This window comes from Macaca thibetana, chromosome 7, assembly GCF_024542745.1.
Source record: "Macaca thibetana thibetana isolate TM-01 chromosome 7, ASM2454274v1, whole genome shotgun sequence".
In the NCBI taxonomy this organism is placed as follows: Eukaryota; Metazoa; Chordata; class Mammalia; order Primates; family Cercopithecidae; genus Macaca; species Macaca thibetana.
This window is the reverse complement of record NC_065584.1, coordinates 104,027,758-104,047,700: the sequence shown is the minus strand read 5'-3', so window position 1 is coordinate 104,047,700 and position 19,943 is coordinate 104,027,758. Positions and strand designations below refer to the sequence as shown.

The window sequence follows — 19,943 nt, the reverse complement described above, 5'->3', positions numbered from 1 at the left end:
GTAATTGCATTTAGACAAAAAATGCATGGGCCAAAACAAACAAACTAAAATATATCTATGGGCTGAATCTATTAATAGCTGCAAGCTACCAGGCTGGCACCACTCTTTACCCATGGCCTTGTATTCAATGTCTCCTCCTTGAAAATAAAGTTAATAGTTAATGTCCATTAGTACCAGGACCCTAATCAAGGCTTTACAGAGTACATTGTTGTATTTTTTAAGTTTCAAGTTTAGAATCCACATACATTCATGGAAAGAGGTGGATGGCAGGTGTTAGGGTAATGTGTTGGTGTCCGCTTTTGCTTCAAACCTTCTCCTATAGGTGTCACTGATGCTCTCCTTTGGGGAGGGCTGTGGTCATTGACCTCCCAATCCCCTTCATGGTAAGCCTTTTCTGATGATGGGCCCTGCCTACTCAGCCAGCCATGGAGAAACAAAGATTACACACAGGCTTCCCTGACTAAAGATGCCAGTGAGCATCAAAGTCAAATGGGAGCTTCACATAGCCCCAGGCACCGAGAGATTGCCACTCTGGAATCTCACTCAGTAGGATTTTGCTCTTTTATAATGTAACATCTTCTCAGCAGCTCCTACTTTTCAGAGCAGCCTTGCAGAAAAGCAGTTGGAGGTCTGTTTCTGTTAGCCAAGAACTCACACTCACAGCCTGCCAGAAAAGGTGATGCATCTGTTTATAAGCGAGGTAAGGAAAGAGCTTACTCTATCCATTGGCACAATCATTCCAGATGCATCTGGTGGGACAATTTTGGGGCTGACTGCAATCTCTAGAAATGCATTCTTCCCTGGAAAACTATTAGCAAGGAGGGACAGGTGAGTAGGGCATTCAAACAGACCTTCCTTTTACTTCTGTTTGAATTTTTGTGAATATCTATTAACAACTTGCATTCGCATTGTTCCCAAACAATTGAAGCACAGCTGAATACTCAATAGAAAAATAGAAACTGGATTAGCCAATTGACTCCAGCTTCTATTTAACTACCAATACATGCAATGATGTCCTCATTAGTAAGTATTTGGTGGAAAATATGTAAACATATAAATAAACACTATTTGAGTGTCTCCAAACTAATTTTTGGAAGTAGGTAATCAATAATTTCCCATTACTTTCTTTTCTCTTGTCTTTCCTTTTCTCTCCTCCTCTTCCTCCAAATATTTGTAAAGCATCTTATGCATAATTCTAGGCACATTGTACCTCTAGGAAAGGACTTTCCATTCATATGTGTTGACAAAAAGAACATTCAATTAAAAAAACTAGAAATGACCCCGGTGTGTTATTACATGTCCAATAAATGTTGCTGTTGTCATTTGTTGGGAGAAGGGAAGTCACTGCTAACTTGTAGTGGTCAGGAAACACTTTAAGAAAGTGTACAATTTGGATACATTCGGAGGAGAAATACCTGGGGAGGGAGTTAGAGGTGGAGTTGGGGTAAACATTATGAGGAAAATCTAGCTATGTGCTTTGTAGTAGTTTTGCTGCTACACTACATTACTACAGATAGTTAGTGTGAGTTAGCAGAAAGACTGACAGATAATTGAAATATTGGGCAAGTTAGTTTGCCTCCCTGAGCATTAGTCTTCTCATGTGTAAAATGGGAATAGTAATGCTTACCTCCATTGAGATGCTATCAATTAAGTGAAATAAGTAATGAAGTAATGTGCAGAGCATGAAGCATGCAGCCAGGCCCTTTTCTGCACCTCCAGTGTAATAGATAAAATCATGGAGGTCTTTGTGTGATGAATTTGGACATATTTCTACTGGTCTTTGTTGATGAAAGTTGTGATTTATAGGCAGTCTTTATTCTATATTAAATACACATAAACTACTTTCAACCATCTTACAAGTGGCAGAGGGTGAGAAACTATGTACGATATTAAATTTCACTTGGATTATTTGAAATTTCTCTTAATTTGAGCAGAACTAGCACTAGTAGAAAGAAAGAGCATGCTGACAAAATTAGTGATGCTTAAAAAGTGCTTAGATATCACCCTGGGGCTTTAGGGGGGTTGCCTGCATTACGTAGGAAAACAACTTCACTCCTAACCCAATGTTGTAGAGTTCTGAAGGAAGTAACTTACGGCTTGTTGAGGTTCTAATTACACATCACTCTTGTTTATTCATTAAAGGGAGTCTCCATCAGGCCTCTGTGTAGCCAGACTTTGGTAGTGCACTCCTAAGTACTTTATGCATCAAAAAGTAATAAAGTATCTCTTAAAATATGACATAGTCTAATTTGACCACTGATGTTGATAATCTGGCCTCTCTCGCTTCTTTTTTCCTTAGTTATTGAAGATCTCTCCCTTTTCCTGGCCAGAACTCTTGTGAACTTCTTCCTTCACCACCCCCTGAGCTCCCTTATCTTCCATTGTTTACCATCCATGGAAGAAGGTTAAATGTACTCAGTGGCTCTTTTGCCTCCTTAGCTAACATGAGAAGGATCTGTTCTTTTACCTGAACTCTAACAAAAGGAATCCACATCTCCACTGGAGGTTTGAAATGCAAATAAACTGAGAGTAGTTTTCATGTCACAGATTTGGTTTCTCTGCTCCCTTCCCTTAGGAAATTGTATTTTTCTTTGCCCTGGCTTTTACCTGCTCCCCAGCCCTCCATCTTGCCTCAGGCATGTTGGTTCTCTGGCCCTTGTTTCTTTTTGAGATCATTAGATTTCTTTCATGTTAACTGTTGCTGCTTCCAAGACCCTCACCTTCCTCATTTTTTAGTGTGATTACTTTTGCTAATATGCTCACTGTCTACCATGCCCCTTCCACTAAGCCTTCAGCAGCCTTTGCTCTGGTCCTCCAGAAATATTTCGTGAACGGGGAGCTGACCTGGGACAATGCCAATTGAACAAGTGCCATGGGCTGAGTGTGTGCCTCCTGGCCAATCAGTCTTCCAGCCCGGGTAAGAGCTCATTTCCTCCTGATCCTTGACACAAGCTTTCCTCACTTCATGAGTTTCTGATTAATATTCGGAAAGAATTTTCTCTGATGGCATTAGTGGGAAATCAGACTGTCAATTTATTTATACCCAGCCTCAGGGCAGAACCACATGTGTGGGTAAAGCTATTAGATGCAGAAAATACTCTGTGTGTGTTTGTATGTACACATATTGACTGGAGGTGACGTTCAGAGTGGAAATCCATTGCCCCATGGGTTGGAAAGTGACTCACAGTGGGATATAAAAATGCCAGAGAAAGATTTGGTGTTATTGCTAATGGAGGTCACATTTTCAAACCCTGGTTGATGGTTTTCCCTAGAAATGCTGTGTCCTCTATGGATAATCACAGTATCATTTATGAGTGGACTTGCTTGGTCCAAACTTGAGGTGGTGGCCTAATCTCACATCATAAGGAAGGACACATCCCTCGTAAATCTCCTACTTCTGAGATTGACAAAATGGGCTACTGACCTGGGGTAGACCAGAACAGGAAATAGGGAGCAAGGGTTTCTGATGGGCCAGCAGTCATGGTGTCTTGGTGCGAAGCACCCTGGATTTAGGTTTAGGGGAGCTAAGTTAGGGGTGCAACTCTCCTGCTTATTGAAAATATAGAGATAAGATGCTCAATTTCTCTCAAACTCATTATTAGGACTGTTGTAAAAGTTAAAATATATACATATACACACATAAGTAGATATAATTTATATGTGTATATACTACATTGTATATGCATATATGTATATATATGTGTGTATATATTCATGCATTTATGTATGTATAATGAAAGAACATGATCAGCATAATAATCCAGGTTGGGTTGGATTCCCTTAATGTATTCTCATAGCATCCTATAGTTTTTGGTCACAGCACTTTCAAAACTGTAATGAAACAATTAATAATGTAATGCCTCTCTAGACTAAGACAATTATTAAAATTACTCCTCTAGATTAAGTTCTATGAGGGTACAGGGATTTTGTCTTTAGCCTGAGAACAATGTAACAATGTCTGACACTTGGAAAGAACTTACTATATATTTTTGCAAAAATGAATGAATAGTAAATGTTAATATTTCTTAAGTCTGAATAGAAATGAACTCTATTAAGGATTTTCTGTGACTAATGGACATTGACACCTCTATTGGTCTGCTTTATTTTCATTCTGGATTAAGTAAGAGTCAACAGTATCCTAGGTGCCCATTTAATTTTTAACCATCTAGCAAAATGGAAATATGAACCCTATTTTATAGCTGTGATTCTTACAGCCTCCTGGACCTTGGTTTTGGCCAGTGTTTCTCATTTGTAGACTGACTCTTACTTTGACACATAGGTATCAGCAACACTCAGGATTGCAAATCTTATATGAACATGTGGATACATAAAGTCATAGCCAAAGTTCCTAGGCTGGTGGAGGTTTCTGATATTTGGCCCATCACCCCATTAATAATTTAGCACTTGTTAGGCCATGCGTTTGGGATTTGATTTAGCGAAAAAATGTGGTCACAGAAACACTAAGGAGAGCAATCCTCCATGTTGGCAGGTAGAGATAAATCATAGAATGTTAGAACATTCTGGAGGAAAGCTGTTTGGGATGTAACACCAGACATCATGCAGATTCAATGGAGGTTATAGTAACATTCCCTTCATTTATGCAGAATGTGTGTTGGCTGGCTGTACTACACGGAGAGCAAAGGCGGGTATTCACAAAAACAGAAGTAAGCCATGATCTTTTAATTAAGAAAAGTTCCTGTTTCATTTATTTCCTATTTGTTCCCCCTCCACATCCGTTTCCTAAAAAGGGTCATAGAAGGCCTGAAGATTTCTAGATTCTTGATCTTTTTTCCAGAATTTACCTACCTGTTCCATATTTCACTCCGTCTGGCCTTGAACTTCCACTGAATGGCTATGTAGCAGTTATGCACTAATAAACAGTGCAAGAATTGGTGTTACTTTGCTTATTAATGGATACTATTTAAAGAGCCATTAATAAAAAGAGTATCAGTAATTGTCAGATTGATGGATGAGATGATTTGAAGCAGGGAGACTTTTGGCTTCCATAAGATAAGACTCTGCCAAAGGTGAGGACTGTGAAGGTAAAGGTCATACAATCTAGACCTGCAGGTGGATCTAATATAACCTCATCTACGTGCCCAATATTGAGGTTTTCTTTTCTGTCTATAGCAACTGTTGTCCCTTTGCAGAATTTCAGCAGTATGCTCCTATCTTTTGCTACCTGCCGCAGCATCTTGAATTTCCAAGTCTCTTTCTTTGACAATACATCCCAGTTCTTTTGCCAACCACAGGATCTAACCTGAACACTCCCCCTTTTGTAAGTAAGAATGAGACAGCTAAACAAGGTTGGAGGCAGGCAGGAAGAAGACAGGACTAATTGGAAAAGGTTTCATTAAAAAATAAGACATTTCTCCTCATTTGAACTGAACAAAGTCTGCTAACAAGTGTTCTGCCTGGTGGGGTTTCCAGTTGTTCCCTCCTGAGCACTTGAGTATCAAAGTTGTATGGGCCCATGGTAGGACTGCTTGCTCTGTTGCCAGGGCAATTACTGCCTGACAGTGCTCAGGTCTGTTCCTGTTTTTATTACTATTGTTATTACTTACCTGCTTATGGACTTTGGGGGCCTCTCTACACAGATGCACACCCTGGGGAATCACAAAGCCACAGGCACATTTTTAGCCACAGCTTGGCAGTTCTTGGATTGATATGAATTTAGCACATTCCCTTTATCTAGTAAGCAGAACCGTAGATGTGTTTAGACTTAACTCCCACAAGGAAGAGGGTTTCCTGCAGAAAATGTCAGTTTTCCACTCCAGGCAAGGAGCAGAAAGGAGGGATGGCAGTATCTTCATTTTCATCTGAAAAGATCTATGGGGGCCAATTGACCGGGACTTCCTGCCTGACAATGGGCAGAGAGACATATTCATTGTTAAACTGTTTGGGTCCTAGACTTCCATTATTGCTACAGCTATACATAAATACATTTATAAACAAACATACAAATAAATAAATTTACCCGTTAGAGCAATCAGAATGCTTTGCATTCTTGTGTGCATGCTCGTGTTTCAAAAGGTAACATATACACGTCTCATCCTCTCTTCAAATCTACTTGCACTTTGGTAGGTGACATTTGCTTAAAAACAGAGTAAAGTTTTAGAAACAATCTTTTTTCCCTTAAAGTTAATTGTATTACTAATCCAATATAGTCAATACATGTTTTTTTTTACTGATTTTTTAAGTTCAAACATTTTAAAATTAACCATTATTTTTTAATTTACTTGTAGACTCAATATGAGTTTTATATAGCAATCTCATTGCTTTTAAGACCTGAATTATTATTTTCTCTGCATTTGGTCAGGCCTCATTTACTGAACTGAATATAGAATTGTTATATGCTTTTGGTCAGATATTATCTTTTAGATCATAACAGCAAATTCTAGCCATACATAAATCTGCAGACTCTAATGCGTATTAGCCTCTCTTCCTGTTTATATTTGTTTGTTCTGAGTCTCTCCTTCTCCAAATTATTCAGTCAAGCAAAACTTGAAGGAAAATAATAATAGTATCAATGAAGGAGAGTTTTAGTGACTAAAAATGCTCAGAACTTGAATGCCTACAGGAGCCAAGCAGGTAATGTAAATTCAGGGACTGAGAAAGTGTAAAACAGTATGTACTTAACTGCTTATGTTGCTACACCTACTTAGCTCTTTCACCTTTAAGACACTGTGCAGGGACAAGCAAGCAAAAGATGTCTGTAAGTATACACGTCCCAAAGTCCTAACGCAGAGAAGCTTCAGACATTAAAGGCAAATCCTATTTTAGTGTATGTTTTACCTTGGGGATAAGATCCTTGGGCATAAGATCCTTGGGGATTGACATTTCTTATTCCCGTCAATGATCCTTTAAATGTCCACCCTGGACGCTAAAATGACACCCTGTACCAAACACTGTGCTAGAGATGTAGAAATAAAGGCAGTTGTTAGACTGGAGGCAGGCACATGCGTCACCCTCAAGAATTGGGACCATGCTTTTTTTTCCCAACTCCTAAAACAGAGTCATGTACGTAGTAAGAGCTAATTCAATGGCCATTAAATGAACGAATGAACAATGGGCTCTCATAATTGTTTACTGGAGATAATGATGCTCACCCAGTCCAGTTAGCAGAACTAGACTGGGTTAGCATCATTATCTCCAGCAAATAATTATAAGAACACTGTAATTCTTCATGAAGCCAAGGACACCTCTTAAAAAGATACCCATGCACAAATGTACATGCAATAATAGGAGAATTACCGACATCCATGGACCCTCATTGGTCAGTGAAACCCAGTTAAAAGCCTTTTTGCTACAGCAAGCAAACAGAGAAACTGGAGGTAGGGAGCTGAGAGATGGTTCTAAGTGTGGTGACCATGCTAAGATCTCATCCAGGTACAGGGCTCCATACCAAGTTACTCTCGTGGCTCTGAGAATGCCACATTACTTCATCTCATGTTCTGCCCAATTTATCTGACTAGTCAAATGAATCATTTTGGGGACAATTTCTCTATTCTCTGCTCTAAGCTCTAAATTTTCTTTCTTCAATTCAACTTCCACTTTCCATATAAATTATGTATAATGGGAATACTAATCTTTTATCTTACCTCATTCAACAACTTCAATTATGTAGACGAATAAAAGCTCTGGCTTCCCTTGAATGTCAGTTCTGAATACTTGGCCTTTCTGTGTTTTATCCACATCAAATGACCAGGTAAAATTGGAGAAAAATAAAGATTTCAGCTGAAAAAAACAGAAGCAAAACTAAGCAAAGATGAGTGGCATTTATATATCCATATAAATGTGTGCGCACACACACACACACACACATATTTGTGATCTGTGCAGATTCTGCTATGCCTCTGTGTGTAATATTACATATTGCATAGGGAAAAAGTGTCTGAAAAAATTCACTTTTATGGAGCATTTACTCTGTGCCTCCATGCAAGGCATGTGCACTTTATATCTCATTTAATCTTTATAGAAGCACTCAAGCAGTAGATAATATTTTCCCATTTTTAAGAAGAGGACATTGAGCTTAAAGAGCTTATGTAACTCGAAAGTGGTCATTTGGACAGAAAGTTGGAATTTAGATCCCGGAGAGCTGACTACCAAAATACTCCCTTTTTGCTACTTAGAGAGATCTTATTGGGGAGTGTATTTCGGAGCAGTGCTACTCAAAGTATCTGGTCTATGAGCTGTTGATTCATTGGCTGCTGCAATGATACAAGGAGCTTGTACTCACGATCCCAGTGCCGTCTTCATTGACAAAATCAGCTGAACTAAAAACAGATACTTAGTTACATGATGATTTATATTCTGGCTTAGGCTTCTTATTTTATCACAAATAAAAGTTCATAACTATTTCATAGGCAAATGCTAATCTGCAGACCACACTTTGTGTAGCCCTGAACTTGACTATTATGGTCCTCTTACCCAACAAAAACTACTAGCCATTCAGCATGACCAGTGAAGATACGCCTAGTGGACCACTCTCTTGGCAGACACCATATGGAAGATTAGGGAGGTACAGCTTCATATTAATATTATTTCACCGTTTTGAAAATAGTTTTGATTTGTGTCTTATCCCCATCATCTTCCAAGAATACTGGATGGACTTGAATGAGCTGCTGTAGGGCTTGGAGGTCTAAGTAAAGGTTAGGATTGATATTCCACTGGTTTTAACTGGCGTGACTATACCAATTGATAGTGCATTACAAGACTTCCACACCTGTGGGTTAATGGCGCCTGCTCGCACCCACCAAGCGAATCCCCTACCCACTACTTCACTATCCTGTTCTTCCCCACACTTCTTCCATGATCCCCCAGGACTTTATTGAGATTCAGAAACTGAAGGGTTAAAGCCAAACAAAGCAGAACTCAGCTCCATTGCTGTGTCCAGCTTCTGTTCTAATTGGTCGTTGTCCTTTTCATTTGAGTTTCTCAAAATGATGTATGTAACCATGGGGACAGCAGCACCTTTCTCCTTCCCTCAATCTGTGGTCTTAGAAGGAAAGTGCAAAATTAGGTCTGAGAGAACCCATAGAGACCCAGGTTTAGAGAGATTACTCCTGCTAGTCACCACACAAGGTAGCTGCAGGTAGGTTTCAGAAGCCAGGGTGTGGAGCTCAGAGAGCAAAGGGCCAAAGAAGATGAGTACAGGCGACAGTGGTCACCACAGTGAAGGGGAGGGAGGCAGGCTGTTGCTGCACAATACTGGGCTTGTGCATGTCTCTGGTGCCATATTGAGTTTTTTAGTGAAGACATGAGAAAAGAGAGAGGGAATCTGGAACTTAGGGGGAACATAATTTATAAGAAAAGCTGGTCTCCAGATCTGCAAAAGCTCTTGGTAAACAAATACATGAAGTGTAAAGCCTCTATTGAAATGGACAATTTAATAGAGTCAGGGGACTATTTCTGTCACTCTGGCTCTAGTGCTACTTAATTACATAACTTTTTAAATGCAGTTTATGCATCTAAAAAACAGAGTTTGGCTTGATCAGACTCTAGGCTATCTAATGATACAGTCTCTGATTCACATTTACCCTCTATATGCATCCTCAAGAAAGACATGGAAATGTAATCACAGAGGGTCTAGTGGTCTGCTCTGGTCATTCATGGTGTAGGGACAATTTCACCAATAAAACACCCAAAGGAAGGTCCAGCATAGAAATGAAGGACACGTTTGAAGTCTAGCCCACACCTTCAGCCCTGCTATGCCAGTGAATATATGGCCTTTTTTGCAGTTACTAAGGAAACAATTGTCAGTAATGGATTAGGAAACCTGGGCTGAAAGGACACACACAGAGGGGGCTTTGTGCGGAGGAGCCCATCAGATGAAATCTGGCAGAGACACCAACATGCTTAGTGATTGATCCAGTCCTCAGCATGAAAGCATTAGAGTCCATTTGATCAGGTCGATAAGTGGAGAAGCCACAGAGCCCATCCGCCAGTCCTCATGCTTTCTTCTCTGCTACCTATTAGAGTTCACAGATCTGCATGGCCGGATTGACTCAGTTTTAACATCTCTGTTGGGTGCATGTCGAGGCAGGGGATATACACACTTAATTCAAGTTCAGAGCCTCTCCAAACCTGTTTAAAACTCCAAAAGTCACTGTCTTTCAACTCATGCTGGCTCTTTGTAAAGGTTCTGAGAATGTTTGGAGGGACAATGCTAAGGAAATAGATGTCTCATTGCTATTTCTTCACCAGACCTTTTCATTGGGTGTTTACCTCCCCTGCCAAGTAGACACAAGCCTAATGACCCCAAAAAAGTTAAGGGGAATCTAGGTGATACCAGGTAGTTCATGGGAAGGAAAAAGTAGGAACCTTAGAAACTAGATAGGCCTAACCAGCTTATTCCTTTGCCTTTTGTTATTGAGCATTTAAATTAAAATATTAAATTTAAATTTAATGATTTATAAAAGTTAATTTTAAATTTAATTTTATTTATAGATTTAAAATCACATATTACATAAAATAACATCTTAATTCAGATATACTTCTTTCAGGCTTACATGCATTGCCGAAGGAAAGAATGACTAGCAAAAGCCATTACGTAATTTGTGGATTTAAAAAAAATAAGGAAAATGCACAAAGAAAATATTTAAATCATGCCACCTCATCATGCATTTCTAACCAGTTAACATTTTTGTACCCATATATCATTTTAAAAATTTAAAGTAAAATTGGGATAATAAAGAATATAGCACACTATAGTCAATTGTAATTTACATTATGATTATATCCCTATGACGTTGCCAATTTGAAATACATTATGATGTCAATATTTCCACAGTGTGAATTCACTCAAGTTTATCTGACTAGTAATAGACCAGTGCACATTTTGGATTTTCTCTGTTGCTCATTTTGCGATTATTTCCTTAATATTAATTTCTGAAATTTGTACTGTTAACTCCAAGAGTTTAAACACTATTAAGGCTTTTGAAATACACTTCCAAATTTTCCTTGCAACGAATGCGGTGGTATGTGCTTTTGCCAATGCTAGAATGTAACAGTGACTGTTTCTAGTCCATTTCCAGCAGATGATTATGATTTGAGGCTGAAGGTAAGCCTGAGATGAGAAGAGAATCATAGTATTTTATTGTTATATTAATTTACATTTTATATCAAAGCAAATTCACATTTTTTTCTCTATTGGAATTATGTTTATTTTGTTGTTTCCATTTTAGTTTAGTTTGTGGTATTTCAGGCTATTTAGATATATTCAAATGTTATATATCCAATCATTAATATTTTCCTTTATGATTTCTTCCTTTGAAAATATGCACTGAAAAACCTTCTCCTGGTTTGGAGATGACAAAACATTAATATATTCTATTCCTTTTTATCATTAAATTCTTTGATCATTTAACTCTTTAATCAAAATAATTATTTTTTTATATTTGGGGTAAGATTTTTCGCTCAAATATTACAAACTGCTTTTGAGTTTTTATCTTTATTGTAGTCCTTTTCCTGGTACCTGAAGGGCTCCTTTGTCAACTGCAAACCTTTATTTATCCCAAGATTTTTGTGCTTTTTGTATTCTTCCTTTGATCTGCCTGCCATGTTTTATATCAATACCAAAACATTTCATCATCATCGCGTACAACAGCTTTTTCTTATCTGTAAGAGAAAACCCTCGTTAATAGTTTTTACTTTTTATTCTGGGATATTCTTGCCATGTATTCTTCCAGAGGGGAATTTGTTTTCCAAGTCTGAAAATCCCCAGTGGCATTCTGATTTCTTATGCTTTGATAGACTAATAGGGGGAGAATTCATATTGCATGGTCCTGGGCCTTGCTTTCCCAGAATTTATTTAGATGTTCCTTGCTGTCTCTTTGTCCTAGGATTTATCACATAACTCTTGGGATATTTATTAGTAATTTCATTCTCAGGTATTTTATAGTTCTGTGACTATTGTGAATGGAATTTTTATCATACTTAATAATTTATTTTGCTGGTTTAAACAAAGAAAATGGATTTTTGTATATTTGTAACCTATTTACTCAACTGTGGCCTTATCTCTAATAAATTTTGTCTTTCAGTTGATTTATTTGGTTTGTTTTAGGATATAATCAGTCTTCAAATAAAGATAATATGATTCTTCTTTTCTAATATGTATGACTCATTTTTTCTTATCTTATTGAATTGTGTGGGTCTTGCCAAATATAGTAAATAACAGTGGTGAAAGCAGGCCATAGTTTTGGTGATAGTTTTAACAAGGACTGTGTTAATGTCAAGTACGATTTTGACAATTGGTTTTACATAAGCATTTGCTGCTGTTATTGATAAGAATAAGTACTTATATAATATGCAATGGGCCAACTACTGATCTCAACTTATATATTAATTCATGGAATTATCTCAGCAACTCCATGAATTAGATATTATTATGATTATTATAATTATTATTTCCATTATATAGAGAAAACCGAAGCACCAAAAAGTCAAAGGGCTTCCCTAGGACCCTGCAGTTAGAAGTGGAAGCACGAGGACTGTAACCCCAGCGATATGGGTCTTGGGGCCTGTGTTTACACACACCATGCCAGGCTATCTTCTCAGGTTTACAAAGAATCCTGGTGGGCTCATATGAGATGACTTGTTTCAGACATAGATGCATCCATCTAGAAGTTCCTGCTATTTTCTTCTGTTCTCTGCCCTTTATCTTGATATGTTTGGTATGTTAACATCTATACTAGCAGATTTCCTAATGATACCATCATCATCATCATGCCATTCTTAGAAAAATACTCTCTAAATCATGTATATTTTTTATATATTATATTTCTGAACATAAATTACTCTTTTTAAATTGAGATATCTATGTATCTATGTATCTATATATCTTTCTATGTATCTATCTATGAGGTTGGCTTGCTGCCCTGTTTATATATTAGTAATACAATAATCAGTTTTTGGTATTAGGATTATGTTAATATTTTAAAACAAATTATGAAACTTTTTTTTGTTTATGATGTGGTTTGCATTCAATGTTTCCCCTTCTCTAGGTTTGTCTTCCTGAGGCTCCTACCCATAACATTTTGAGGTACAATACTTTCTCTTCAAAATTATATGTATCTTGCTCCACTGTCTTAGGTATTAGTAGTATGAATAAATATTAGATTGTTTAATTTTAGTTATTTATAAGGATCTTGATCCTTTTTTCTTTCTTTTCTTTAATCATATTTCAAATACTTGGAGACCCTGTTTGATATGTAAACTCAGATATGTTTTGTACCGTAGGTGAGTACTCTCTTCCTTCTCCTCAACCTCCTTTCCTTCCTTTTCTTTCTTCTTGGCTTCTGCTATGACTACCATACTATCTGAGTTTTAAATTCCGAATGGGAGCATATCGCTTTTTCCTAATCTCTTCTAAAATTCCTATTTATATATTTAGCTCATCATTTTTATCTAATCTGTTGTGTTAGTCAGTTTTGCATTGCTATAAAGGAATACCTGAGAGTGAGTAATTTATTTAAAAAAGAGGTTTATTTGGCTTACAGTTCTGCAGGCTGTACAAGCATGGTCACAGCATCTGCTCAGCTTCTGGTGAGGCCTCAGGGAGCTTTTCCTCATGGCAGATGTGAAGGGGGAGCAGGCATGTCACATGGTGAGAACAGGAGCAAGAGAGAGAGGAGCAGGTGCCAGGCACTTAAAACAACCAGCTCTTGCCTGAACTAAAAATTCACTCGTTCCCATGGGGAGGGTACCAAGCCATCCATGAGGGATTCAACCCCATGACCCAAACACCTCCCACCAGGCCCCACCTCCAACATTGGGGATCATATTTCAACATGAGATTTGGAAGGGTCAAATATCCAATTCATATCATCTACCTTTGAGATATTGGAAAACTTCTTGAAGTTGTCTTCTCTGTAGTAGATTTTATTTTCTACATTGAACAGTCTAACTCATGATTTTGGCCTTCAATTTAGGGATTGAATTTTCATCTCAATAGTGCTGTCACTTCTAATTGCTTATTGTTTCCTTTTTGTGCCTTTTAATGTACTTTCACCAATGCAATATACTCGTTTCTTTTAGAAAATATAAACAAGAGATTTCCCAGATTTTTATCATTTCTGGCAGTAAATCTATTTCACAAAAAGACATTTGTTTGGTATCTTCAGAGTGGACCCCTTTTATTTGCAATATTTCTTCATAGATTTAACATCTTTTCTCTGTGCATGTTTACAGAGGATGTTCAATGATGCTCTGTTTTATAAAAAGTGATTACCACAGGTTGTTGTAAGACTTTGGGGGCAGATACTAAACCTTATTCACTTATAACTTGGATTTTGTAACAAAGGCAGAGACCCATGCAAGGTTTGAGGATTGATTTGGGACCGTCACACAAAGCCAGGACCTCCAGAGATGACAACTGTGGTCAATGAATTAGTAAAACTGCAATCTGCAAAGGGACAATGTGGGCGTATTTGACTTTCTTGGCCATGGCTTTGGGTAGAGCAGTAAAAACGGGCAAAGTCTTCATTCATAATTTCTAAACACAGCCCTCCTTCAAGCAGATTTGGAATCATAATTCACATGTCCCTGTAGCCCAACAGGCCTCAAGCCAAAAATGCTGTCTGTAGTGGTTTCTGATTGGCAATGTCCTCAAGTACTTAGGGGAGAAAAACAAAAGTTCCAGATGAAGAAAAGAGCACTAACACCAATCTACAAAAACAGACTTTAATATTAAAAAAAAATACGTTTAGAATTTTAAAAATTATAAAATAATTGAGAAAACAGGCCTATACTATTGACACTCAACAGAAAAATCAAACTAATGAATGATGCCCATCAACACTGCATATGCAGAAATAATCAGTTATGGTAATATAAAATAACCACGGTTATATGTTTTTTAGAAATGGTTTTGAGATGAATGAGTTTACAAGTAGATTCAATCTAGTTGAAGAAAGAATTATTAATATGGAACAAAAATATGAGAAAAATCAGAATTTACTACAGTGAAACAAAGAAATAGAAAATAAGAAAGTAAGGTTAAAAGATGTAGAGGACAAAGGGAAAATAGAAAACATACATTGAATATTAATTTATATTTGATTTCCTTGACAGAGATAAGGGAGAGGCAATATTCAAAAAGATCATGGATGACATTTTTCTAGAATTATTGAAACATACTAATTATCCTATCAATAAATCCCAAATAAAAGAAATGAAAATAAATTTAAATCTATTTCAGAAAATCCAAGATAAAGAGAAGATTTTACAAACTGCTAACCTGAATTCCATCATTCATTTGTATGCATATATAATCTTCAAAACATTTTTTCCAGGTTGCAATAATTTCTTAAAGTATTCTTTAAAATTTCTGAACTATGTGGATATTTTCTTGATGATATTATAGAGCCTCTTCTCCTGGAAATGTTTACGTTTTCTTGGCAAACTATAGCAATAAAGTCTGAAAGTGTGGGTGGAGGGGAGTGGGGTCTGAGGATCATCACCTCTGCTTTCATTGCCAAACCTTTCGCAAAAATTGTATGACTGCCTGCTTTGTACCTTGACTTTATTCAACTTTATTTAAATCATAAGCATTTTACATATTCTAAATGGTTATTATAATTATCATTTTAATAGCTTCCCTATAGTCCATCAAATTTATTCCATTACAATTTCCTTAGTCATTACTCCCCTATTAGACACTTATGGTTTTATTTCCCTCAAATTTGGATTATTATATATAATACTGTCATAATATACATTTTTATGCCTATAGCTTCCCTTTTATTTTGGTTCAGTTTATTAGGAAGGGTTCCCTGAAGTGACATTACCATGTCAAATGTTACGGGGCCACTGCCCTGAAGGTCTCAATCAATTTACACTTCCACCAGGTATTTTGATATGTGCCAGTTTCAGCATGAGAGTCAGCACTAAGTATTATTAAGTTTAAAATATATGCTGGGTGCGGTGGCTCATGCCTGTAATCCCAGTACTTTGGGAGGCTGAGGTGGGTGGATCACTTGAGGTCAGGAGTTTGAGACCAGTCTGGCCAACATGGTGAAACCCTGTCTCTACTCAAAATACAAAAATTAGCTGGGCGTAGTGGCGGGCATCTGTAATCACAGCCACATGGGAGGCTGTGGCAGGAGAATTGCTTGAACCCAGGAGGCAGAGGTTGCAGTGAGCCGAGATCATGCCACTGCACTCCAGCCTGGGCAACAAGAGCGAAACTCTGACACACACACACACACACACACACACACACACACACACGCACTATATAGCAAGCTTATATAATATAGTAAGAGAATATTGTATATATATTATATATGTAATAGTCTATCAATTTGCAGAGTGTAGAAGGCATTTTTATTTAAATAATGAAATGGAACATTTTCCCACATTTGCTTAGTTTTTTCTCTTTTGCACACCAATTATCAGTATTTGTGCTATTTAAACATCTTTTTTGGACCTGATGTTTGTCTTACAGATATCTGACATAACTATTCTTCTTTTGTGGTGAGTTATCAAGAAAAGCTGTTAAAAAACACAGAGAGGGTTGTGCTGGTTAGCCTTGCTTACTAACACTGTGCAGAGATAGGGACCTATATGCCATGAACCTTCTACCTTTCCCTCAAATTTATTTTTGTGCAAAATAAAACCTTGTTTAAGTCACTATAGTCAGACTTTGTTTTATCATCTGTGGAAAAAATTTCTAATTAAGACATCTGAGCTGGGTGAGAAGGGAATTGGATCTCTATTTTATTTATACTCACTTTTAAACATACCCAGAGCCAGTTTTATTCATCAACTTTCTACTGTGAACTTATGATAACTGACCAAAGAGGAGGTCAAAATTTCTAAATTTTGTTTACCTGTTTCCCAGTTTATATCCAGAGATATGAGTAAGTCTCCTGGAGTCAAAATAAAATCAATTTTATTTTTAATGCTCACAACATTTGACAATGGGAGAGCAAGATTTAAAGGCACTCACGTGCCCAAACCCAGAGAAGTCAAGTTCTACTTGACAGATACAATATGCATCTGAGAGATAAAAATCCATCCATGCCTCTCCACGTACATTCATTTAGAGTCGTTATTTATCCATTTATCACATACTGAGGATATGACATTTGACAGGTGTGTGCTCCATGCCAGGGATGTAAAGGAAGAAACATACTCCTCAGTCTTTGCCTTTGAAAAGCTCTCTTCCACACCAGTGATGGGGTGTGAGGGGAGGTCATCTACATAAACAAATATATTTAGCCCAGGAGTTCAAGGATGCAGTGAGCTGTGATAGCACCACTGCACTCCAGCTTGGGTGACAGAGCGAGACCCTTTCTCTAAAACAAAACAAATCAAAAACAAATACAATACTCAAATATGTTTTATACCATGTGAGAGTAAAAAGAAAAAAATAGAGTAGTAAAGAGAGATTAATAGTGAAGTGCAAAATGGAATATAAGGGCCTTGCCCAAGTCTCCACAGCCAATAAAGTGGTACAAGTTCCTTTAATCAAGGTCTTCTGGGCTACTTGTTACAATGGCAACCATGACCTGAAATATGTGGGCCATCATCTGGGGCATCAAATTTTTTTACATTATAAAATACTATCATTTTAGTTGTTATTGTATAGAAGTTGTCTGGTATGACGAACTCTTCCTAACCTACCAGTATGGCATACACTCTGAGGTTTATTTTCCCGAAGGACTCCTTCTTTTAACCTCTACAGAGCACCTGTTATGTGTCTGCTGGAGGCTGGGGTTGCAAATGTGTCTGTGAGTGCTCCTGCCCCTGAGGGCCAGAGTCTTACTCTCACAAAGGAGAGTCTTCCTCGCCTCTCCTTTGCCATCTGTGAGGTGGCTGACTGAGCAGAAGGGTGTGACCTTCACTTTCTTCCAACCAAGCCAGCCATTCTAGAATTTTATAAAAGTAACCTGGAAAAAGGGGTGGGGAAAGAATCAGACCTTGGAGCTGTAGAAAAGAGACTGAGATTTCTCTCTCTTTAAAAAGTGATCTTTTCTATTGACTTAAGAAAAAAAACAACTTGTTCAACATCTGTCTTTCCCTTCTGGCTGCTGTCGCTTAAGGAGGAACTGACTTCCCTTAACTCCGAAGTAATGTCTCCTTTCTTTAGGAAAACAGGTGTCAAAACATGCAGCGAATCAAATTTTCAAACAGCTGAAGTAAATTTGAGGATTTTCTACCTTTTTAGTGCTTTTAGCCAGGAATTCTTTTGTGAGGTTTACAATTTCCCAATTTGGAATTTTGTTTCTCCTTGGGGTGCTTTTGAGCAATCCTTTTGCATTCTTATTGCTCCATTCCTGTCCTCCATAATAAATCATTATTATTTGGATGTGAAAATCTATTTGCAAAAAAATGATTCACTATCGATTACTTTTTATTTAGGTCAAATGTAATTTATAAACAGGAAGGCCTCAGGACCACACTGAATTCTGTTGTATTAAATATCTTTATAGGAAGAGAGAAAGATAAATTGAGCTAATTTTGATCAATATTGTGACTGTGAAATATTCCTTATCACCAGATGCCTAGGTATGAAAGGGAGAATTATGATTCCATTTTACAGATGAGAAAATCAAGGCAAATAGTGTTCACTGAGCCCAAGCCCCCACAGTTAGAAACTAGTGAAACTAGGATTCACACTTAAGTCTGATCTAAGTTCAAAAACCACACACTTTCTAGCTCACCACAATGGAGTCTCTTATAGTCGCTACACAGCTTTTTATGTTGAGTAGTCAGGCCTGAATTTATTTGTTAGCCTCTGGTGCTTACTAGATGCTAGGCCTTGGATAAGTTAGTTGTATTGATAAGTCTGCATCTCCTTATCTGTGGAATGGAAAAAAGAACAATCTCTACCTCATAGGGCTTTGGTAAGGATCCACTGAGTTAATGCAAATCAAAAAGCACAGAAGGTTATCTGGCATGCAGTAAGTGATCAATTAAGTTTTGTCAATTGTTATTATTATCTGTTTCTTCATGAATTATACTATAGAGTACATGTCATGATTTTGCTTTCATGGATATCTGAGTACAGCTGAATAGGGGGTTCTAAATGAATGCTGTTTTTTTTTTTTTTAAAGTTTCAGTGTTCAGTATTTATATATGAAAGATTTCCCCTACTCTTCTCCATTGGCTGATAAATTCAGAGGAAGGAAAAGGCATCTCTTAGTAAGATTGTTTATGAACTTTTTTTTCAGCAGTGAAAAACCGTTGTAAAAATACAGATAAAAGCATTGCTGCTTTGACCATGGTGTGGGAAGGGGACAGACTCCTGGATCTCCATGCACCCCACTTCCCTTTATAATCCCTACCAGCTCATTATTGTCATGGGGGTATTTCTGGGGAGCCCTGGATGTTGACATCACCACCAATCCACAATGCACACAACAGAACACAATGGACAGCGACTGACAAATATAATTAATTCTCACTGTCTGAAAAAGGCCTGTGTGTAGGAGTCCTTCTTCCCAATCTTCATGTGTCTCCACTCAGCTCCCATTATACATTGTCATGGTTAATGCTTTGTTTAACTTGCAGGGTCTACAGTTTGGTACCAGAGAACTGGAGGAGATGGGAGCCATGTTCTGCTTGGGCCTCCTCATCCTGGAGCTCAAATCTGCCAGCTGCAGCCATCAGCTCCTGGCTCGAGCTGCAACCCTGCTGAGTGCTGAGGAGGAGGCTCTGGACCAGCACCTCCAGCGGTAAGATGCTCCCAAGGGCTCAGAGAAATTTGGACCTTGGTGGTTCCATTGCTGAATATCTCAGTAATGAAAGTCGAGTGGACCTAGGGGTCTTTACACAGACAAAATACGGGAGAACTGCCAAGTGAAGGTAGGTGCAGTTAGGCCCTATTGGATGACCCAAACCAGGGACATATCATTTCCTACTGATGATAAAGAGGATGCTGCCTGTTCATACACATATATGCAAATCTAAAACTATATGTATTTATACATATTTCT

General features: G+C 37.7%; 1 protein-coding gene across 2 annotated transcripts in view; it reads left to right on the top strand.

Moving 5' to 3' along the window:
* AGBL1 (AGBL carboxypeptidase 1) overlaps window positions 1–19,943 on the top strand; it is an 850,662-nt gene that overhangs the window by 587,317 nt on the left and 243,402 nt on the right. For both annotated transcript variants that reach the window (XM_050799227.1, XM_050799228.1), the window contains exon 22: window positions 19,519–19,682. In XM_050799227.1, the coding sequence (XP_050655184.1) occupies window positions 19,519–19,682 (164 nt within the window). The remainder of the gene's footprint in view (window positions 1–19,518; window positions 19,683–19,943) is intronic.